Genomic DNA, 24,705 nt, shown 5'->3' on the forward strand with positions numbered 1-24,705 from the left:
TCTCTATTCCCTTCTCTTTATTAAAAGGGAATTAGATTTGCCAATACAAATCTATGAGAATTAGGCAATACGATGCTTATGTCGTCATCTGTGTGTGGCACTGTGATGACAGAGAGGTGATTCACACAAGACTTTGATGGTATGCACTGCCAGCACTGTTTATTTCATTTGGAGCTGGGATTGGCGGAGAAATGCAATACTTTGCTTAAAATAACTTTGATAGAACTTTTAATTTGCATAATCTGGGTTTAGCATGAGCCAAGGAATTGCCAAGATTGCATCTTTGGGGCTCACATATCCTATATACAAATACTAAACTCATTCTCAGAGTGAGAGTTGTTATGTAGCTAGAACAATACCATCTCGGCACAAGAAATGAGGCAGCAACAGGCTTGGAGGAACTGGAAACCTGGGGTCCCGAACAGCTAGCAAAGACTGAGCATGCTCAGTGGGCACAGGTTGCTCTGTGAGTGGGTGGGGAGTATGATGGAGTGAGGATTCTGGAAGAGGAGCTAGCTGGCTGACCATGAACAGGAACACTTCCCACTGCAACATTTTGTTGCAAGTCACACCCATCTCACATTATCACCTGGGCCCTTAATTTCCTATCCTTTTAGCCATGTTCAACAGACCCTGAACATATGCAGAGTGCCTTTCTGCTCCCACTCACTATTAAAGTAAAGGTAAAGGACTCCTGGATGGTTAGGTCCAGCCAAAGGCGACTATGGGGTTGCGGCACTCATCTCATTTTCAGGCCGAGGGAGCCAGCGTTTGTCCACAGACAGCTTTTCGGGTCATGTGGCCAGCAGGACTAAACCGCTTCTGGCGCAATGGAACACTGTGCTGGAAACCAGATCACACAGAAACGCCGTTTACCTTCCCGCCACAGCAGTACCTATTTATCTACTTGCACTGGTGTGCTTTCGAACTGCTAGGTTGGCAGGAGCTGGGACAGAGCAACGGGAGCTCACCCCATCATGGGGATTCAAACCACTGATCTTTTGATCAGCAAGCCCAAGCAGCTCAGTGATTTAGACCACAGTGCCACCCTTTTTTTACCCCATTCACAGTTAGTTCCCATTCATGTGGGCTTGTGGTTGCAGGTGAGTAAGACCTTCCAGGCAGGTTTGAGCCCCCAACACCTTTTTCTTTGCCATCAGAACTCAACACTCATCACCACCTCCGTTGGCACCGAGCTGCTTCTGCCAACACAGAGCACTTAAGAGCTTACCATTCCCTTAGCGGTGGTGAGATATGTTAAAACAATACCAGCTTTGTCTCGCACGCCCTCACCCCACCCTTCTGCAACACACTGTGTCAGTGGTTCCCTTTGATGCCAGCGTGAGTGTGTCTGTGTGTGTGTGCGTGCGCGCGCGCCTTACTATATAAGATTTGGCGAGAGGCAGCGTTACTTTCAACCCGGGGTCTTGGCAAGAAAACCCACGCAAAGGGGAGAAGAGGGAAGAAATGTGTTTTGTGTAGTACTCCTCGCCTTGATGTCACAGGCACGGCAAGGACATCACAAGGAGGAGTCAGATTACAGTAAGAATGGGCAGTGCAGCATGCAGCGAGAGTCAATGCTAAATCAGTGAGGGATTGTATCAGGGAGAAGAAGACTGCCTTCAAAGCCCTGATCCCAAGGAGGCTCACGCTGCTCGCTCTCTCGCTCTTGTTCTCTCTCTCTCTCCGAGGCTGGGAAATTTCCACACTATGTAGTAGTAGCATGAAAGCGGCTCGCTCCGCTTTGCATCGCAGCACCTCGGCGCGGGAGCTAATGCTGAACGCACAGCGCGCGGATCCTGGCTGCATGGTTAATGAGAAACATAATGTATTTTGGTAAGTCTCTCTCTGCTGGTGCCTCGCATCTTCTTTCTCTCCGGCAGGACGGACTGTGAATGTTGTGTGTGTGTGTGTGTGTGTGTGTGTGTGTGTGTGTGTGTGTGTGTGTCTTTCTCATTCTCCGTGGGTGCATTTCGCTGCTTCGGGAAGCCAGACCACTTCATTCACACACACCACACACACGCGCGCAAACACACAAGCTGTTGCAAAGGAGGATTCCATTGTCTCAGGCTGCTCCGCACGCCTGTCTTTGCTCGTCGTGCCTTCGCTCTGTTTACGCGCAAATAGCTCTGGCTAACGGCGAGGATCGCCACCCCCGCTGGCGTCCCCCACCGCCCCCACCCCAAAATGAACCTGTGTGCCATCTGCAGCGAGGTTTGCGAAGCGTGGGAAGTTGGAGGCAAACTTAATGCCATAATGTACGAGCCATTGCCGCACGATCTGGGATTCTGAAGTCTCTGCGCAACTATTTTTAGCCATTCCCATAGAAAAGCCCCCTTTCGCTTCGATTCCGAGAGAGGAGAAACACAATGCCTTTCTCTCTCGGCGCAGCTCTTGGCTCCTTTACCGAATACTCCCCCCCCCTCCCGCAGAGATTCCCAGATCTCTGGATCTTGCCAGCCCAGCGCGCCAGGCAACGAACGCATGGTGGGGGCTGAGAAGGCTCCGGAAGGTCTTGGAGCGGTTCGAAATGTTTGTGCGGCGCTGAGTTCCGATGGGAGAGCTTCCTCGGGTTTATTAGCCGCAACTGACTGCATGTCTCCTAGCAGAGAAACACGCTGGAGCTCGGAAGTGTTTGTGTATGTTTAGTAGCCTAGCACTACAACGCCGAGAGCTCGCAGAGACCATAGGATACAAACTACAACTTGCTGCGAGGAAAGAATTCGTGTCTTAAGAACATGAAAGGGGGAATCTCCTCTTATCCTGACGTGGAAACTAAGCTAGAGTTTATAAGGCAGCTGAATGATGTTCAGTGATGTACAACTAGAAAGCAGGGGAATCCTGGGCTGGTCAGCAGCTTTCTTTCATTAAATATTAAACCAAGAGTTGACTTGGCACTTCGAGGAAGTCTTCGTTGCGTATTCTGCTAGGTTTATGTCAGTTCCATTTTCATTTCCAGTAAATTCCATTTTTATTTCTGCTAGCACATGCCATCCTCATTCATTTCAGTATTTCATAGAGTGTTCCGCTACCTCCCCAATTTCCCTGAAGCAATACAGTAAATGTACCCTGTATTGAAAGTTGTCTGCACATCTCCCAGAAAACTTTAATTCCTTTGTAAATCTTGTCTTGTTGAAGAGGGGAAGTGTTAAATTCTTGTACATCGTTAGATGAGGAGGTGGGGAAGCAACAATTTCTTCTTATCGTCGCGGTACCTGATATTGTCAGTTCTGTGCTTTCCAGAAGGTCTCAATGAGCAAAAGTATTTTTCCTATATGCAATTTTAAAAGTTGGGATTTCAGCTACCTATGTTTCTCTTCTTGGAGGCGTCCCCTTTAATAATGGTACTTAGATGTGCTGCTAGGGGAGCTATTAGGATAGATTTCTCTGTACTCAGTTTTGCAATAGTTGTGTCTTTGATCTTGGCAAAGACCTGTGATCAATGTTACATATGACTGCAGCTGCAGGTTTCATTGACACTAGGTGCAAGCCATCTGCTCTGTAATGAATAAAATGAATCTTTTGGGATGTTCCTTTACTTGTGTCATAAGGGTCCGAGGGCTTAATGTTTTGTTCAGCATGGTTTCACTGTTCAAAGTGTCTTTTACTGGATGCATTGATCAGCCATTCACAAATTAATCTGGATGTACACTCTGATTTAAGTTTTTAATTATTTATTGTGGAGCATCCTCGTGTCACTTTATAGGGAATCTGCCACCTAAGAGGGCTCAGCAACTAAGACTGCAGTTAGGCAGCTTTTGGGCATACTTTATTCTTCCTGACCTTCTGGTTCAAATAGGGGAGGGAGTTCCTTTTCAGTAGTAGATCATGTTCAGAGCACACAGCCTAAATCCTGCTTTCTTGATTTTCTCTAGCTATTGTGGAGAGTCTCTTGTTCATACTGACAGAAGTCTAAAGCTTATAATCTCACCTGTCCCTGCTAGGAATAGAATGAAACAGCCTTAACTTGGACAGCCTTGACCAAACGGAAGGCTGAGCACCATTCACGGACCCTTTCTTCAGGAGAACAATGGCATATAATAAGCACACTATATTTAGAAAATAGATGTATGAAAAGCACGCATATATATTTATGTAGGTTTGCAAAACTGCAATGCTAGTTCTCTTGAAATTTCTTCTTTCTTCTGCATCTTTTGGGTGGCTTTATGTAAAGTGTTGCTAAGCTATGTTAAAAGTTTTACAAGAGACAGGGAAATTTGTCCTGCAGGTAAATATTTTATTCACTTTACTAGGCCCTACCATTAAAATGCTTCTAATTAGGGTAATGTTATGGTACAGCATACCACCCACTGCGTTTCAAAGCTTGAAAACAGACTAGCTAGGAACCGGCCTTCTCTGCCTGCTCCAAACATTTCTATCGATTGTATGCACATTTTTCATGGCTGAAATTTGCTCCTGTGCGTATGTAGCCTCTTTCTAAACTCACCTTTAGGCACCCATTTTCATCTCTTAATAAAATCATGCATGTAGTCGATATGTGCTATAATTGATAACATTTTATTTTCTGCTCACCAGATGCGGATTGGCTTCATAATCTTTTCATACATCTTTTCAAATGACTAGAGTTTATCACTTTGATCTTCTGGTGGAATTGCAGCATAATTATCTATTCCCACTGACTCTGTTGAGATTGGGGTGACTGTTACGTTGTTTGTCTTAATGATATTTTCAGTGGGTTGGATTCAGACTGAGCTAGCTGAATTTAGCTACCATGTGATAAAATGGAAGTTTTAAGTTGTGACTAACTTGTTCCATTGATTTCAATGAGACCTTTGCTCACCTTAGTCTGGATTGCAGGGGGTTGGTCTGGGTGTTCCTCAGAGTCCCTTCCAACTCTATGATTCTGTGTCTAATCATGGGCACAATCAGCCAAGATGTTGTCCTACGTATGTCCCATGAATTAATGGGCCATAAGGAATTAGAGCACTGTGCTCATGTGCAGCTCTAACTCCTATATATAGCATAGTACATTCTTCTACCCCACCCAGCACAGTATTGCCAGTTCTGACTGGCAGCCCCTCTTCCGGGCCTTAGGCAAAGATCATTCCTACCAAACGCTACATGATCCGATGTGGTTTATATTGCGCTCATAGAACCTCTCACAAGAATCAAGCCTAAAGCATGTAAATATTGGCAAGTAATATTTGTAGCATATTTTACATTAGATTTGTTTTTTTTTAAAAAAAAACCATGCACATCTGTCTAGGTTAATTATCTCAATCATTTAGTACTGGAAAAGGAATCTGCTGTGAACCTTCTCCACATGTTAAAAAAAGACTGTGGGTGGTTGTCAGTGCTATGGAGGTAATATTACAAAGTGGTACCTGGGGACTTGCTCTACTCCTGTGCAGTAGATTCTGGTTCACGCAGGAACACTGTTATGACTGACAGATCATTTGCTTCCAGTAGGCCTCGTCTATTTTAATAGATCTGACATGAAGTATCTACTACTGCCGATATTTATCCTTACAGCGCAGTCGATATTATAAAGTATACTCCATTCTCCCATCCTGGGTCGTCATTTAGCACTATTGCAAGGTCCCAGGTTCACCCGTGGCATGTGAGTTTGCTGAGGTTTAAATGCAACATGCGCTTCTTTCCTCGCACTCAGTAGAGATGTAGCTTGAAGGAAAAGGCATTTTTGAGGGGGTTTGTGAGCCAGCCACGATGTCAATCAGAATAAATGCTTCGGTAATACTGCAATTACATGATTGTGCATGCTAGCTCTGAAAATCCTGTAACCTCTGCAACGGAATGATGGCAGCGTGTATATAAATCACCCCATTTTGTAGAAATGTTCTTCTAAAGAGGGATGCTACAAGAGGAACAGCCTACTCTGGCAATGCTTTCCTCTTACTGTTTTTGCTGCAGTACTGCCATGTTTGAGACGCTTCCATTACTCTTGCTGGTCTCTCTCTGTATTTTACGGCGAAATATATAGCAACAATGTGCTTAATCTATCAGCGCCTATCTGTTTTGGGGGAGTGCACGGTCCTCTGTAAATGGAAGCAGCAGAGAAATCTGTCACATTCTCCCATGCAGTTTAGCAGTTACTAGGGCCAGTTCTCTCTTGTTGTGAATACAGTAGTGGATATGATCTTGTCAGCCTTCATATTCCTTCATTGAATATCACTTTTTACTTCTAACATAGTTTCGTAAATGAGAAATTCATGGTGGATGAGTCATGAGAGAAAATATGCCCCCCTCCCCACAAATCTCAGAGGCACTTTAAAGAAAATATATATTGGAAATATGAAATAAATCACTTGCCATTTCATGGAAAGTGCTTCAACAGTTCCGATTTGTTTAGAAGAAGCTGCAGCGTGTATTGTGGAAGGTTATATATAGGCGAAACCTCCTCTTTCTAGTTCTGCTTATCTTCATGTATGGAAGAATGAATCAGAGCAAATCTTTAAGACGACACATTAAAAAATAAAATGCTTTCAGACACCATTTATACTGAGCTGTTCACTGCACAGTATTTTACAATCAGCGTAAGCAATAAAACTGGGCTGTTAATACATAATGGATGTTGATTGCGAAAGAAGAATGTTTCTGAAGAGAATCAAGTTGGAGAATCATGAAATTCAAAAATATACCCCTTGGCATGTTTCATATTGCAAAATGTAAAGTGTGTATTCTGAAATAGGGGGTAGATAAATACATAAACAGGGAGAAAGCATTTTGTGGAAGAATCATTAGCAAGCAGAAACATTACAAATTCCTGTAGTATCTTCTGCTTACAAAGTGTTGTGGACATATCACATGCTTGTTTATTGGACATTTCTTTGGCTGCAGGAATTTTATGAAAATATGGGAGGTTTGTTTAAAAGATAAGTTACATGCATTCTTTTGATAATAGGCACTCCCAATATACCTGTTTGCAAGTGGCAAAATTGCTCAAACATATTAATTGACAGTTTCATGCTTCACAGTGGCTTCTAACTTGAAACATTTATTCAAACAAAATGTGATAGTGAAGAGCTGTATTTTTCTTAAGGAAATTTCTTACAACTGTCATTAGCACCACATGCCATAATATACTTCCCCACTCCCAACTGGAAACCATTATGCTATTAGTACTACTAATGGTACTATGCATAAAATTATAGTTAGCAGTACTTATACAGTAATGCTCCTTAGGGATTAAAGTTTTTCCACATACCGGTATATTGTTTCATGAAACCTTCCTTCAGCCTTTGTAAGGTAGACCAGTATTATTAATTCCTTCTTACTGTTTTCCAGAGGCTGAAGAAACAATGGCCTCCTTAAAGTGACTTCACGAGTAAAACGGAAATCTGAACCCATGATTTCAGGGCACATAGCTCATAATGTTAACCATTATCCTTCCATAGGATTATGCGATGGGCATTGACTGTTATGTACAGCAGTGTTATTTTTCTAGAAAAAGAGGTTCCAGAACTCACCATGAACACCTTCCTCGTTCTCTTGGAACGGCAATGGCGCTCACCTGAGAGGTGCTGGAATTAAGTTCCGGCAAGTTCTGGCTGAAAAAAAAGCCCTCATGTACAGTAATATATATTGAAAGTGAATAGTATTTTGGTTTATGTTTCTAATTTGTGTATGTCCAGTATATATATATAATCTGTGATATACTTGGTAGTCATTCCTCATTTTAGTAATCCTTTAATTGTTACAGATTATTCAATATATCCGCAATGGCATATCTCCTTTAAACAAAATACTGTGAAGGAGATCACAACTCATATTTGCTCAGATATCTGACCTTGAGAAGAAAATATTTGCATTTTACATTAGACTGTGAAATGCTCTTAACATTCAGTAAGAACTGTATTGCCTTGCTTTTTAAGAAATGGGCTATTACATATAAATTGCTGCAAAGATTAGTGTTACAACTGAATTTCACAGATGAGTGGCAGCCTTAAGAGGAGAATAAGAGACCTTATTCTGGACAAAAATACCCAAGACCCGAAGCCCTCAAATCAAATTGCTAGGGCTGTGTATGAAAAGATGCTTCACTCAGTTGCCTCATTAACCTCGTTATATGGAAGGGCATTGGAGCACAGGTCAGCCTGGTTGGAACACAATGGTTGCCTAACAAATATTTGAAACTGCAGCCTGGTTGTATGAAATTAATTTTGGAGATGTTGCTACAAAAATATTGCTGTTCCCTGTGTTGTTTGGGACTGCTTTCCCCAGTTTTTACTGCCCTCTGTTTTGTCATGTGTTTGGGTATGTCAGAAGCAGTTCCAGACCCTTCAAGTGTCCCTATTTTCCAGGGACACCCCTGATTTAGAGAAGCTGTCCCAGTTTCTGATTTGATCCTGGAATGTACCCCCTATCCTTAGGATGTCCCTATTTTCATTGGAAAATAGAGGAGGAGCTCAGGCAAGAGAGGAGTGCCTGGCGTGCTCTGGTCCATGGGGTCACGAAGAGTCGGACACGACTAAATGACTAAATAATAGAGGAGGAGCACAGGCAAGACAGGAGTGCCTGGCGTGCTCTGCTCCATGGGGTCACGAAGAGTCGGACACGACTAAACGACTAAACAACAACAACAAATTTTCATTGGAGAAATGTTGGAGGGTATGGAGTTACATAACTCCTGAGCCATCTGAAGGCAGCCCTGTATAGGGAAGTTTTTTTTAATGTCTAATGTTTTATTATGTTTTTATATACATATATTGGAAGCTGCCCAGAGTGCTGGGGGGACCCAATAAGATGTGTGGGGTAGAAATAGTAAAACGATCATTATGGGATGTTCCTATTTTCATCAGAGAAATATTGGAGAGCATGCGGTTTCCCCCTCCTGCCTCCAACTCATTCACAATTTATTCATCCCACATACGCTTGTACACTATCTATGCTAGTCCTTGGATCTCCATTAATTTTTGTTAGCTCAAGTAGTGTTCAAAGCATCTTACAGAATATTTAACAATACCATACTACTTGTCAAGACGAGATACAAAGAATAAACATGAAATGAAGCTAAAGGTCATGTGTTTGCATGAAGGCCAAGCATGCTGAGAGGAGCTCCATGGATTGAGCCCTTCTGTCCTGCCGTGTCTATGCAACTAAACGGTCCCTCTGCCGTGCTTTTTCTACAGCAGCTTTTGGCTTGAATCTAGAACAATTGGCAGCAGGATGGAGGAGCTCAGGCAAGATGCAGGCAGAAAAGAGCAGATTTAAGATTAGGTTCCAAAAGGGATGGAGTGGATCCCTGAGAGCCAGTGTGGTGTAGTGGTTAAGAGCGGCAGTCTCGTAATCTGGGGAACCGGGTTTGCATCTCTGCTCCTCCACATGCTGCTGCTGGGTGACCTTGGACCAGTCACACTTCTTTGAAGTCTCTCAGCCCCACTCACCTCACAGAGTGTTTGTTGTGGGGGAGGAAGGGAAAGGAGAATGTTAGCCGCTTTGAGACTCCTTAAAGGGAGTGAAAGGCGGGATATCAAATCCAAACTCCTCCTCTTCTTCTTCTTCTTCTTCTTCTTCTTCTTCTTCTTCTTCTTCTATGTTGTCCTGGAAGAGCTCAGCCAAGCTCAGTTGGAGAAGACCTTCCAGATGCCTTGACTTCCATTCTAAGCAGAGTTGATGGAAATCTGGATTGAAGCCTTGTGGAGTGGCCTCTAGGAGCACTTTCTGCCTTCTGTGAAAGGAAGGCCCTAACATGGCCATCATGTTATCATTTTGTCTTCTTGCTTGAATGGTGTCAAGTCTTCAACCTCAGGACAGAACATGGATTATTCCTTCCCAACATAAATTGCATCCCACTTTGTGAACCATAATCTCCAGATTCTCAGCTTTTGTGCTCCCTGTTTCAATGTTCTAATTTGCTTTTCACAAACACACACACCTGGAAAAATTCCTGCAGACACTCCTGTTCTCTAATACAGTGGTACCTCGGGTTACAAACACTTTGGGTTACAGACTCCGCCAACCTGGAAGTGCTGCCTCGAGTTAAGAACTTTGCTCCAGGATGAGAACAGAAATTGCGCACCGGCGGTGCGGAGGCAGCAGAAGGCCCCATTAGTTAAAGTGGTACCTGAGGTTAAGAACAGTTTCAGGTTAAGAACAGATCTCCGGAACGAATTAAGTTTGTAACCAGAGGTACCACTGTATAGCCAAGGGAGGGCCTGAGAAATGTGGAGATTATGGAAAGCTCTTTCTAACCTAGAACTATAGGCTTTTCTGATATCAGCCTTAAAAGCCATCTCTGAACATGATCCACACTACTCTGCTTATTTTTCCACCTATGAGAACAGTAAGATTGGCAGGCACATGGGAGAGGGTTTCTCATTGATGGTCTGATAAGGCAGGTCACATCCATATAAATATGGAAGAAAGCCTTCAAGACCTATCTTTTCTTTCTACAATTTTTGGGGGAATGATTTTAAGGAGGCTACTGATGTGATGTTTATATTCTGTTTACACACTATTTTAGGTTCTGTTGGATTAACTATTGTTAATCCAGTGGAATAATGTTATTGGTAGTTCTTAAAGTTATGTATTTATGCATTTTTATATGTTTCGCTCATATCTTTGTAGGTCAACTTGGCGAGAAATATTTTTAAAACTAGTAACACACACACACATATGCACAGAAGGGAAGGAATATCTGTTTTAATTCTCTCTCTCGTAACCTACCCTGCACAATTTTGCTCTGCTATACTTCATATTTTTTTATTTGAATTTAAACCCTATTTTGTTTGGTGATACTGCTTTCAGTATGATAGTGTGATTGCTGACCTTGAGCCAGACATCCTGGAGAGTGAAGTCAAATGGGCCTTAGAAAGCACTGCAGATAACAAGGCCAGTGGAAGTGATGGTATTCCAGCTGAACTATTTAAAATTTTAAAAGATGATGCTGTTAAGGTGCTACACTCAAGATGCCAGCAAGTTTGGAAAACTCAGCAGTGGCCGGAGGATTAGAGAAGATCAGTCTACATCCCAATCCCAAAGAAGGGCAGTGCCAAAGAATGCTCCAACTACCGCACAATTGCACTCATTTCACACGCTAGCAAGGTTATGCTTAAAATTCTACAAGGAAGGCTCAAGCAGTATGTGGACCGAGAACTCCCAGAAGTGCAAGCTGGATTTAGAAGAGGCAGAGGAACCAGAGACCAAATTGCAAACATGCGCTGGATTATGGAGAAAGCTAGAGAGTTCCAGAAAGACATCTACTTCTGCTTCATTGACTATGCAAAAGCCTTTGACTGTGTCGACCACAGCAAACTATGGCAAGTTCTTAAAGAAATGGGAGTGCCTGATCACCTCATCTGTCTCCTGAGAAATCTCTATGTGGGACAAGAAGCTACAGTTAGAACTGGATATGGAACAACTGATTGGTTCAAAATTGGGAAAGGAGTACGACAAGGCTGTATAATGTCTCCCTGCTTATTTAACTTATATGCAGAATTCATCATGCGAAAGGCTGGGCTGGATGAATCCGAAGCCGGAATTAAGATTGCCGGAAGAAATATCAACAACCTCAGATATGCAGATGACACAACCTTGATGGCAGAAAATGAGGAGGAATTAAAGAACCTTTTATTGAGGGTGAAAGAGGAGAGTGCAAAATATGGTCTGAAGCTCAACATCAAAAAAACGAAGATCATGGCCACTGGTCCCATCACCTCCTGGCAAATAGAAGGGGAAGAAATGGAGGCAGAAAGAGATTTTACTTTCTTGGGCTCCATGATCACTGCAGATGGTGACAGCAGTCACGAAATTAAAAGACGCCTGCTTCTTGGGAGAAAAGCAATGACAAACCTAGACAGCATCTTAAAAAGTAGAGACATCACCTTGCCAACAAAGGTCCGTATAGTTAAAGCTATGGTTTTCCCAGTAGTGATGTATGGAAGTGAGAGCTGGACCATAAAGAAGGCTGATCGCCGAAGAATTGATGCTTTTGAATTATGGTGCTGGAGGAGACTCTTGAGAGTCCCATGGACTGCAAGAACAACAAACCTATCCATTCTTAAGGAAATCAGCCCTGAGTGCTCACTGGAAGGACAGATCGTGAAGCTGAGGCTCCAATACTTTGGCCACCTCATGAGAAGAGAAGACTCCCTGGAAAAGACCCTGATGTTGGGGAAGATGGAGGGCACAAGGAGAAGGGGACGACAGAGGATGAGATGGTTGGATGGTGTTCTTTAAGCTACCAGCATGAGTTTGATCAAACTGCGGGAGGCAGTGGAGGACAGAAGTGCCTGGCGTGCTCTGTTCCATGGGGTCACGAAGAGTCGGACACGACTAAACGACTAAACAACAACAACACTGCTTTCAGTAACTAGTTTCCGGCATATGCAGTCATAGAAGTCACCACAAGATGTGACAAAATGTAATTTGCAAAGATTTCTACATCAGCATGTAGATGATTTCATTCATTTGTCCAAACATTGCCCATTAGGGAGAACATAGAAACCATCCTGAAGTATTTTCCTAGAAAAGCAGTATAATGTAAAACGAACGAATGAATAAAATGTCTAGCTACCACTAGCAGGCACCGCAATTATCAACAGCACAATTTTGTAAAGATTCAATGCTGTTTCAGACCCACATTAGAATGGTAGCTGCTTCCAAAAAACTTCACATGAAGATTGTTTCATAATTATCATGGAAATAATTACTTTAAAAACAAACAAAACCCCAAACAAAAGCAAATTGAATGCAGCAGGACCTGAAAGACATTTGTTCTGCTTTCATAACTGCCAAGAGTTAGGAAAATAGGAACTTGCAATATAATATGTCAGATCATTTGGTCCATCTAGCTCCGTATAAACTGACTAGCAGCAATTCTCTAAGATATTGGACAGGAATCTTTTCCATCCCTACTTGGAAATGTCAGGGATTGATCCTAGGACCTTTTGCATACAGAGCATTCGCTCTGCCACTGAACCAAAAACCCTCCCCTGTAGTCACATTTGACTGCCGGTATGAGATAAAGGCTTCATAGTATGAATCTGAGATGCTTGCAAGGAGATTTGCCTGCAATGGCAACAGACCTGTGGTTCCCAAACGTTTTCTCCTACTTGAAAATGGCTGAGGGTACTGGCAGATCACTTCATGATTTTTTTCTTCCTCTTGTCTCAATTATAATGTATAATTATTTACTGCATGCTGCAGACCACCTGAATGAAGTCTGTGGACCTCCCTTGGATGAATGACTTGGAGTAGAAGCATTTTTAAGTGTAGACAGATCAGCCATGGGGTTCTGGTGTTTTTCCTTTGAAACAAAAACAGTGGTACCTTGGGTTACAGACACTGCAGGTTACAGACACTTCAGATTACAGACTCCACGAACCCAGAAATAGCACCTCGGGTTAAGAACTTTGCTTCAGGATGAGAACAGAAATCACACGGCGGCAGCGGGTGCCCCATTAGCTAAAGTGGTACCTCAGGTTAAGAACAGTTTCAGGTTAAGAACGGACCTCCGGAACGAATTAAGTTCTTAACCCGAGGTACTACTGTAAAGGGTTGAGGCTGGGGGACATGCACTGAGGATGGTCCCAGTGGCCCATAAAACCTAAATTAAATAGCATTTTAAATAAAACCAAATCATGCAAGATAAGTCTATTAGCAGTGGCAGCTATATGGATGAACTACTAAGTCAAGACACCGTGTAACTGAATACAAACCATGCTTGTGTGTCCACTGCCATAATGAACTCCTGGGAAGCTTATTGGAGCCAGGTAGCCATCCATGGGAAACACATAGAAACATAGAATTGTATAGTTTTATTTATTATTTTATTTCTTAAATTTGTACATCACCTTGTACCTGCAGGAAAGGACCCTGAGGGTCATCTAGTCCAACCCCCTGCAATGCAGGAGTATGCAGCTGTCCTATACAGGGATCAAACCTGCAACCTTGGTGTTATCAGCAGCACGCTCTAACCAACTGAGCTATCCAGGCCATGTCATTGGATTGGAAGGGCCCTTTGTCTGGTCCAGCAGCATTTCCCTCCCTGTTCTTAAACTGTAGCTCACCCTGGATAAGAGTGCTTTGATTTGGGCACTGTTTGTCATTTCTGCTCCACACTAGATTTAAGTCACCCTGGAGCTTTTGCAGGTACAATTCATCTTTGTCCCTTCGGTCGCAGACCTAGGCTGTCCAGTGAAGCAGTGTCAACGCAAGTCCTTGGGCAAGGCAAATGACAGCAGAAAATGACCATAGAGGAGAACCAAACACTCCCCATACCAGCTATTTTCTTCTCCAGTCATATCTCTGCCCTCCCAGAGCAGATGGGAGCGGCATGAGCAACACAAACACAAGCTCCATTTGAGTTTGATCAAGTAACAGTGGCAAAGAGCTGCGTGGAGTGAGGAATACACTGCCCTAGCCAATGTGTCCTCTGCCTTAGGCTTTCCGGGATGTTTGATGATGCAGATCTGGCTTCCTTCAATTCCTACACTGAGTCACACATGGACAGGTTTCAGCGCACCTGTATAAGCCCCACGTGCCACAGACCTGTTGAGCGAGCTGCCCAACGGTTGTATCACAGGAAGCTCCACTATTCTTTTTCTTTTCACTTTTTTAAAAATTTGCCAAGTAGAATTGATTCACACAGGCATACTTATCACTTGATGACAGCAGCATGAAACAGTTGTTTGCGCATGTGAAATACAGATTAAACGCCACAGGCAGAGCTTTCATAGCAATTGACCCCAAGATGGAGGCAGTTCACAGATTTGGTAGTGAGGTAGTGCTCTATCTTCGGGTGATAGTGACTTTATGAGCTGACACAAATGGGCCCATGTGACATATTTAAATTTGCCTGTTTTGAAAGCTTAGCAGTTCTGATCACCGGGAAAGCTTCTCTCTGTAGGAAAACTCTGAGCTTCTATGTGCAAAATTCTCACTGCCCCATTGCCTCCTCCAATTAATCATCATCTCCTCCATTTCCAGGGCACATCTAGGTTCCCATGGAGCCCTGATTTGCCCTGAGATGGGTCTACTGCATCTTCTGCTGGGGTTGGGGACCTCAGGCCTGGGGGGCAAACATGGCCTTCCTGGCTTCTCTGTCTGACTCTTGGTACTCTCCTGAGACCACAGCCCTCACGGGCCCTGCTCCATGCTCCTCTTGAGTGGTTTTGCCTAGCTTGGATTTGTCCTTGAACAAATCCAATGCCTCTTGCTTGGCTAGGTGGATGACCAAGAGATGTGTGAGTGTGCGTGGAAGATAAGCAACTGTAAAAAGTCCACATTTACATTCATTGCTTTGCTTACTTTTGTCTCTGGCCCCCTGTACCACCGGCATGTGGCCCCCAAACGATTGACCAAGTGGGAATGTGGTTCTCGGGTTGAAAAAGCTATCTCACCTCTGAACTAGATTTCAAAAGAACACCTGAGAAACTCAGATTAAAAGAGGACTTTTTAAGTACGTGTGTGTGTGTGTATATACAATCCAGTTCAACAGGACAGAAAGCAGTTTAAAAGTGCCTTCCTTAAAATGTAATCATATCTGATGCCCTGAACACATTCCACCCTAAATTCTAGTGTGGTTAGCTAAATGCTAACCATTCAAAATAGTCTTACATGGAGCTGTGTCTATTTCAACTGATGTGTTTGTGGAAAATGGTATTATTCACCGTGACTAATAGCATGAGAATCTGGATCTTGGCTATTACATGCAGTTTGAACAACTCATTGATTGTTTTTTACACCCTAAAGTCTTTCGGTTTTTAATGGCAATTCACACCAGCTACAATACCGAGAATACCCTGTGGTGTCTGTTAGCAGTACATTTAGAGCTAGTTGATATTTTAGCAGGGCTCTTTCAGATCCATATGCTTTACTTCAATCAAAAAATTATATTGCATCTGATTAATATGGCCTATCTATAGTGGTGTAAAATCGAGAAACGTGTTTATCTTTTTTTAGATCCTGGGGAGAAGGCTTTCACATTTTGGATAAGCAATCAGGAAAAAAAGCCCCCCCCCCTTCTTGACCTTGCTTACTATAGAGTGTAGTAACTCATGAGGACAGGAGATGATAATGCTTGTGTTTTCCAATACAGTACCCCATCCTTATGGTAAGGATCAATAGATTTAAAAGTGGAGCTTTGACAAGATTTTTAGCTGTAAATGCAGAAGGAAAATTGGCAAGCAACTTACCTTGGCAGAGCATTCAAGATCCCTGGATTTTTGTTTTCACTTAGCTGAGTCACTACTCAGCACAAATCGGAGCCACTATAATCTCTACAGTCCAGTGTTTAGCAAATGGGTTATTGTTTGTCAACATTGCCTGTGGAAGCCAATCCAGTCACTTTCTGTCAAGGCTCGCCATTTATCAAAAGCATTTATTCTGTCAAGGATTTGACTATTAGATGAAAAGCATATTGTTCTAGGACTGTTCTAGCATTATTGGCAAACGCTGCAGCTGGAAACAACAAACTCTCCAGCTGTGTGCCTACATGAACTTACCTGCAGTTGAACAACTTATAACAACCTAAATCTTATGGGCATTGCTCTGGTAGTTGCATCACTGGGGGTGGTGTTTTGTTGTAGTTGTTTTTACAGAATATGGTAAGATCATTTGTTTACACCACCAACACCACATTCCGTTGGTACCAGAATGTCATGTTCTAGGACTTTGTGGTGGTAGAACAATTAGAAGAACTACACTCACTTGCTGGTGCAAGCCAATCTTAGGATCAAGTCATAAGAAGACCCATTAGGAAGGAAGGGATTACTGCAAATAGAAAAAAAAATCTCTTACATTGCTCAACTTTACAAACCTCACCATGATACGCTTCTAAAGTCTTTTCAGAACACATACACGGATATATTTTGCAACAGCCTTAATGTACCCATACGACCCAGAGTAAGGATATTGAAGATATATTTCTATATATAAATATGTATTCATTACCTTATTTAATCTATCAATTATATTTGTTCAGATTCATGTGACTTTAACACCTAAAGCTTGTGGAGTATGAAAACCAATTATTTATATCACAGTGTGTTTGGCAGAAGAATTCTGTCTTCAGGTCCATTCAGTCCTAAGCTTTTTGCAAAACCTGCTGTTTACATGAATCAGTAGCTATGCTAGGTTTACATCATTTGAGATGTGAAGGAAGAACAGAAAACAATTTGTTTGGTTTGCCTGGCATTCATAGGGCAGTTGGCCTAAGAAACTGCCCTACACAGAGTTAGAGCAATGGCCCTTTTATCTCAGTACTGTCTGCACTGATTGCCAGTGACTTTTACAGAATTTCACACTAGTGGTGATAGCCAAAGAAAGTTGGGTTGTGCTTCAAAATGCCCTACTTGAATCTGAAATGTAAACTATGCCACTTATGCCCATGTTCTTTTGGAACTTGGATCTCAAAATCAAAGTCAATATCCAAATTTTGAGTTTCTTAAAAATAATCTAAGATGTAGAGTCTATTCTTAGCACTAAGCAGCAGCTTGAAAACTAGTGATGAGCTACCTCTGGATTGAATTGGATTTTCTGAGCTTTCTCAGAGAAGGTTGAAATTTTCTGTGAGGTTGCCGAGTCCAAGGAAGCTTAGAAAGATACCCATGGGAGATCTTCCTCAGTACTTTTTTTATGACTGGTGCGTCGTCCTCCCAAATGGCTTAAATGTTATTTGATAACTGCAGAGATTTAATCCTTAAATTATTAGTTTCCTAGAGCAACAGAGGCTCAAGAGTGTGCAGAGACCATCCACTGTTGCAGAGGAGCCTGGGAACTGTACTTTTAAATGGAAATATGTAGTTCCTGATTTTTCATTTGTAATCTTAAAACCATGTGCTTCCATTGCCCCAGGGACTCCACCTTGCTTCACAAGAAAGTCTGAGGAATCGTCAAGCCTTGTGGAACACTGGGCAGCTTACAAATATATAAAACATAATAAAGCATCAAACATTAAAAGCTTCCCAATACAGGGCTGCCTTCAGATGTCTTTTAAAAGTTGTATAGTTCTTTATCTTGACATCTGAAGGGAGGGTGTTCCACAGGGAGGGCACCACTACCGAGATGGCCCTCTGCCTGGTTCCCTGTAACTTCCCTTTTCACAATGAAGGAACCAGCAGAAGACCCTCGGAGAGGGACCTCATAAGGCTTGGTGTGACCCCTACTGAAAATTATAATCTATAAATATTCCCATAAGTGATGGATCTTTTAAAAAAGCAAAAAGCAAAAAAACCTGAACGTGTTTTCTAAGTGAATATCTAGTAGTTAATGACTTTGACATGGAGAAACTTACCATTAACAGCAACATATTTTTGCTGAGTGCAAACATCCTCTACTTCCCAGCGTTTGATGGTTTTTGATAGTATCTGCTGAGTCTTACAAGTTATTTTTCTGCTGGGCATTTTTGACCAGCTGCTGCATTTAGGGTATTAAAAGTACAGTGGTACCTTGGTTCCCGAATGGCTTGGCTCCCGAACAAATCGGCTCCTGAACGCCGCAAACCCGGAAGTGAGTGTTCCAGTTTGCGAATGTTTTTCGGGTGCTCAATGTCCAACACGGCTTCCGATAGAGTGCAGGAAGCTCCTACAGCCAATCGGAAGCTGTACCTTGGTTTTCGAACCATTTTGGGAGTCGAACGGACTCCCAGAATGGATTAAGTTTGAGAACAAAGGTACCACTGTATTTGTGTTGTACCTGTTGCTTAGTTTTATATTTTGTACCTTAATTTTTTTATAGTTGCCTTGAGTCTCTCTTACCATATAAGTCAGGGGTGGGCCAGATCTTTATCTTCTTCCACCCCATGGGTCAACTTTGATAGGTGGGTAGGGCTGGCTACCTGCCAGTCATCTGATATAATGAAAATGTCAGGTGATTAAGAGGTGGGCAGTCTTGACCACCTGTCAAAATTAATCCAGAGGGGTGGGATCTGCTTTTTACCAGCACATCTCAGAAATGCAATAACTCATCTTCATTACGAGCATAAGGCTACCCACTTATCTGTGGTATCTTCCCATGGTGGGCATACCCACATTTCTTGTTGGTAATGGGTATGTGGTAGATGTAGCAGATACTACAAGCACCCATGCACTTGTATGCATATGTGTGTTTCTCTATGGTAAACACTCATCAGTCACCAGCACATGTTTAAGCATTCAAGGTTAACCTACTTTACAATATAGCTGCCAACTTTCGAGTAGCAATTATATTTTGCTAGTATTGAACTCATTTCAATTCGTCAAGCCCTTTTGGGACCGTCCTACCAGATCTATATGCTCACTTGGAATCTGGTTTTTTCGCTTCAAATTGTTACCTGTGTTTGCTGGTAATCTAAAAGAGATTGTGACACAGCTGAAAGAACAACTACACAACCCCTGCTTTCAAGAGGGAGCTGGAAGTATTCAGAGACAAGGTCTCCCACTCAATCCCTTTCCATTTTCTTTTAGTATTTGAAGTTTGCATTGTTTAAACTAGGAAGAAATGTCTTCCCATCAGAGCAGAGTTAACTTAAAAGTGCCACTTTGGAACTGTCTGGTGAGCAATATTTGTTTGATGGAAAATTGATACGAGGCAACACAAAGTGTTGGGATGATGGACTATAATGCAGATATAAGCTGAGGCAGTGTTCTCTGTGCAAACTAAGGGTGACCCATAACTTTCCTGGGGCATTTTAAAGGCGTATGGGAGCCACACTCAGGCTGTGTAAAGTTTCAGCTAGGCTAGTGTCTTACTTGTGGTTTTTCGCCTGGATAGCCTATTGTCTGCTTCTATCAGAGCCAACTTACAATCACATTTAATAGAATCTTTTTAAACAAATGCACAGTGTTTCTTTGAAAAGTAGGGACTTTCCTAACACCTCACTCTCCTGGGCTTGCTAGCTGAAATGAATTCTTACTGTGGCAGTGTAAAAAAAGAGATGTTTCTCCATGTGGTTTTTTTTTTCTTTGACTGGCAAGGGTACTCTTATACTGAATTTATCATAAGTGCTTATTTGCTAAGGTGGATTGCCTGATTGACGTGACCTTTTCCTCTTCAACTATTTCAAGCCCCTAAAAAAATTGTGGCTCAAGGGAGAGACTTAGTTTGCCTGTTAGTAAACCCCACCCTGCAGCCCCACAGAGTGTGAGAGCGATACCTGGGTCCGGTGCAAAGAAGAGAGAACTAGAGATATGTGATACTAATGACTTTATTTCTGCAGAATTCACCATGATTCTGACATAATGTCAGAATGCCCATAGGGAGTCATGGATATCCTTACTTTTCCAAACAACACTCTGGTTTAAGACATGAAAGAGTGGTTGTACACATGGACGTGTGTTATGAGAGAGCTGGCAAATGCATGCTTGTATTTTACATATGCAAATTCGTGGCTCCATGACTTACATTTTCAGCACTAAGTGTGCATTATCCAGTTCGCACAAAAAGGCTGCAAACAGCAGCAGCAGAACTGACAAGCTTTCTTCCCACCTGCCAGTGGAGAGAAGCTCCATCACTGCAGAGGTGAAACTGACAAGGGGTTTCAAATCCCTTCCCAATTTCACCTCTACCTAAAAGAGCCACTCAGGTCTCACTACAGAGGTGGGAGGGAAGCTTGTAAATTTGACTTCTTAGGTTTTCAGCTTGTGGACACACTTGTCCAAGTGACTGGATCATACATTCAATCACATCTAGTTTTTCCTTTGATATTTTTTTCTTCACCACTGTGTCAAAAAAATGCACATGTAACCATCATTATATGCCCCCTTATATGAGTTAAATCAGCTAGAACCAAGGTCTGCGATAGTCTGAGATATTTGTCAACACCAGCAGAGTTACAATATATCATTGTAAAATAAAAGTCCTGGTAGATTAGGGCAGATTATCTGCACATCCTGGTAGTTTAAAGAAAACCAAACCAGAAACACTTATTTTACCTAGCCATTTTGTACTTTCTAAACACTAAACTGTTTTGAGCATTCTCATTCTAATCTAGTTTTTTGCATGAAGACCGTATTGAAATTCTGCAAAGAGCACTCTGTCTCTCTATCTCTGTGCATACACTCCAACATTTCTCTGATGAAAATAGGGACACCCTATTCAACAAACAAACAAACAAACAAACAAACAAACAAACAAACAAACAAACCCTGCCTGTATGACTAGGTTGCCCCAGCCATTCTGGGTGGCTTCCAATATATATAAAAGCATAATAAATCATTAAAAAAACTTTCCTGTACAGGGCTGCCTTCAGATGGCTTCAATGTTGGATACCCACCAACCCACCATAATTTCTCTGATGAAACTAGGGATGTCCTAAGGAAAAGTGGGACATTCTGGGATCAAATCAGAAACTGGGACAGCTTCTATAAATCCAGGATTATCTCTGGAAAATAGGGATACTTGGAGGGTTGGTCTGTCTGTATGTGGTACACCTGGATTGTCAAGCTTTCCCATTTCATGACTTTATCAAAGAAGTTCTTTGTCAGCTCTGTAAAAACGAAGTACATCCTTTTTGTGCATTGTGTGAAAATTAAACTCCACAAGCATTGTGCGGAAAATCACCTGGACTGCAGCTCATTTACTGGGGCTTTCTCGGTTCCCTCTCACAAGACCAATAACTTTACAGAACAGGCTATTGACAGTGGGACATTACTTTAAGACATTTTATTGGATTTCAGATTTTGAGCCCATTTGATTGGGATTTGGTCCTTTCCATTTGCAAACACACTGAGGAGTTTGCTTTTCAGTCTCCTCTGCTTCAAATGCAGTCACATCACCCCATCCCTGTTTCCCAAGAAGTCACATCTCTGAAAGGAGTGCACCTAATTTTTAGTTAATCCTTCACGCTTGTTTTCAGAATCTTATGCTGATGGAGAAGTATTTTCTTGCTATATCTGAAGATTGTTTGGAGAGAGAAAGATGATGAAAGTAACGTGGTTAAAAGTTTTCTCTGAAGTGTTTGATCTATTCAATATCCTTAGGCAGCATTTGTGTTTGAGCTCATCGCTATGTGGGTCATTAAGAGGAAGTAGTTTGTTGTTGAGTAGGCCGAACAAGACAAAGCCAAGTATACTTCTTTCTGCTACCTCTTAGACTGAACAATTTAGGTTTATATGCTTGCATTTAAATAGCTTTATTATTCTCCTATTTCTATGGATTCAACATCTGTCAACTATTCATGAACTTCACCCATTGCACAAAATGCTCATTGATAGCAAAACACATAATTAGTGGGTCTATGGATGAAATGTGAACCTTACCTAGTTTGTGTTAAGTGTTTAGGTAGGGTTGCCATATTTCTAAACGTGAAAATCTGGACTCAAAAGTTGTTGAGCTTTTTTAAGTTTGCCCAAAGTTGCTGGCATAAACGCAAAAAAAATGATGTTTTTGAGCTCTTTTCAAGGGAAATTGCGAAAATGACACATGTCTGGATTTCCCCAGACATTTCACTGATTTCCGCCCAGGCACTGCTTCCGACTGCAGTATTCCGGTTATGTCCGGGAAATTCTGGATGTATGGCAACCCTTTTCTTCAGCATTATTTCCATTGTAGCTTTTTACTTACAAAAACCTACTCTCAGTTTTGTCAGCACTGCTGCTACATGGCCAAAGATACTTTTATTTGCTTTCCTTCTATTGATTTTGAAGATGTGTGTGCTAATGTACTTAAACACCGCAGCCATTTGAATGCTCCCCCACCCCCCAGCTTAAATAGCAGGGTACACAGAGCAAAATGCTGATTTTTCTACATGTTAGCAACAGATTTTGCATAGCAACACGCAACAGCTGTGTGCACTGCATATATCATTGTGGTTCAAAGTATAATTTAGTTGTCAAAAGAATATAATAAAGCACTGGTAACACTCCCTGTTTGACGTCTGTCTTTATCCAAGGAGAAATTCTATGGATGTTGTCCAAATATAAATGGCAGCAAATTAGCCAAAGATCTACAAGGGACTGCACCATCAGTCATTGGGACAGAAGTGTAGAACTGGATCAGTATCATTCTAAAGAGCAATTTTATTTTATATTTTGAGATATCAGGTGGGTTACAAACAAAAAATGTAGTTTAAAGATACAACTGAACAGGAGCAGATAAAAATACATCAGTTAAAAACATAGATTATAAACACATGATACAGCGATACATAATGTTGTAGGTCATGGGTAGGCAAACTCAGGTCCAGGGTCTGGATGTGGCCCAATCGCCTACTAAATCCGGCCCACGGACGGTCTGGGAATCAGCGTGTTTTTACATGAGTAGAATGTGTCCTTTTATTTGAAATGCATCTCTGGGTTATTTGTGGGGCATAGGACACGTTCATCCCCGCAAAAAAATAAAGTCCGGCCCCCCCACAAGGTCTGAGGGACAGTAGACCGGCCCCCTGCTGAAAAAGTTTGCTGACCCCTGTTGTAGGCCGTCCCATTGCAGAACACAAGTAACTGGCATCACATAAATGCCTGGCTAAATAGATATATTTTAAGTTGGCACTGAAAAGAAGTCACATCAACCACATCTCAGAGGGAGGGCAGTCTACAAGTGAGGCCCCACCACAAAGAGGGCTCTTTTCCAGCATCATTGCATCCATCCTGGTAACAAGACATTGAGAATGGCTTTCCCTGAAAATCTCAACACCAGGGCAGACTCCTATTGCTCTTTTCGTCATTTGTGTCATCATCCTGTGCGCTTTTACAAAGTTGGTTAATATTGCTTGCACACTACCTTAAATATCTTGAAGCCCCTTCTCCCATTTATTCTCCGCTTTGCTAAGATCTGTAGATTCAGCAAGGTTCCCTTTCTGAGATTAATTTTCTTTGGCATGTGGAGCAGAGTACCACAAAAAATCTAAATTAAAAAATCTTTCCATATCCTGTGTATCAAACTATCTGTGATTATTTTTCAGGAGTAGTGCTTTTCAACTGAAATGGTATGAGCACTGCCAGTTGAAAAAAATATATGAAAAAATGTGATGGAAAGGCAGTGGAACTTTTTTTCCCTGCAATCTAAACTTCAGCATATCCAAGAGCAGGCCTTTGGACCTTTCAGTGAGATTTGCTTCCCCCTCTAAATATCTGAAGTCTTGCCTGCGCTGGAATTCTCTCCCTTAAAAGGCACAATAGATCCATAGCTTGAGTGACACTTAAAAGGCTTTCCATTTTGTCAAGCTTCGGGGCACTTTGATATCAATACCTATATATCAATTTAGTGCGTTGAATACACCACAGTATGGCAAAGCTGTTGGTGGGGAGACCTGCATACACAGCCAGAGTAACATGCATGGTTGAATATACAAGGCATTTTTTCAATGTAAAACAGAGCAAAAAATGTTAACGGCACATTTGATTGCACATCTAGCTCTCTTCCAAGTGCACATGCAGCTTTGCACTATCATAGTCTTGGTTTTTAATGTTTACCATGTTTTATAGTTTTAATCATGATTTTAACTTGATTCAATTATGTTGTTATTCCTATACACCTCAAGCATTTCTGGACTGGAAAGCCAAGTTGTAAAAGGTTTCAGAAAGATGGATTTCACATGAATTCAGTATGGAAATTTTGCAGGTTTTATGGCACTTCCTAGTAAATAAAGCCCCCAAACCATTTAATTCTACAAAGGTTAGTATTCTGCACGAGACTGCATGCAGATATCCAATCCAATCCACATAGTATATGTAGTAAAACTGGTATTGAGAATGCTGGAGGGGGGCTTGGCTACAGAATATAGAATCTTATTGGTTAAGGTGAAAGCTGTTGGAAAAGGAAATGATAATATTGTAATGTATTTTGATGGGGCAGAGATAAAGG

General features: G+C 42.0%; 1 protein-coding gene across 13 annotated transcripts in view; it reads left to right on the top strand.

Moving 5' to 3' along the window:
- Window positions 1–24,705, top strand: part of ZNF385D (zinc finger protein 385D) — a 589,542-nt gene that overhangs the window by 408,007 nt on the left and 156,830 nt on the right. Inside the window, exon 1 of one of the 13 annotated variants that reach the window (XM_083578082.1) lies at window positions 1,384–1,542. The exons of 10 other annotated variants lie outside the window; for them this stretch is intronic. In XM_083578082.1, the coding sequence (XP_083434208.1) occupies window positions 1,497–1,542 (46 nt within the window). In that variant the 5' untranslated portion in view covers window positions 1,384–1,496. Of the gene's footprint in view, window positions 1–1,383; window positions 1,837–24,705 lie in introns of those variants that run through there. 2 more of the 13 variants (XM_083578084.1, XM_083578083.1) reach the window with 2 other exon arrangements.

The sequence above is a fragment of the Podarcis filfolensis genome (genome assembly GCF_964270895.1).
Source record: "Podarcis filfolensis genome assembly, chromosome: 12".
Taxonomy (NCBI): domain Eukaryota; kingdom Metazoa; phylum Chordata; class Lepidosauria; order Squamata; family Lacertidae; genus Podarcis; species Podarcis filfolensis.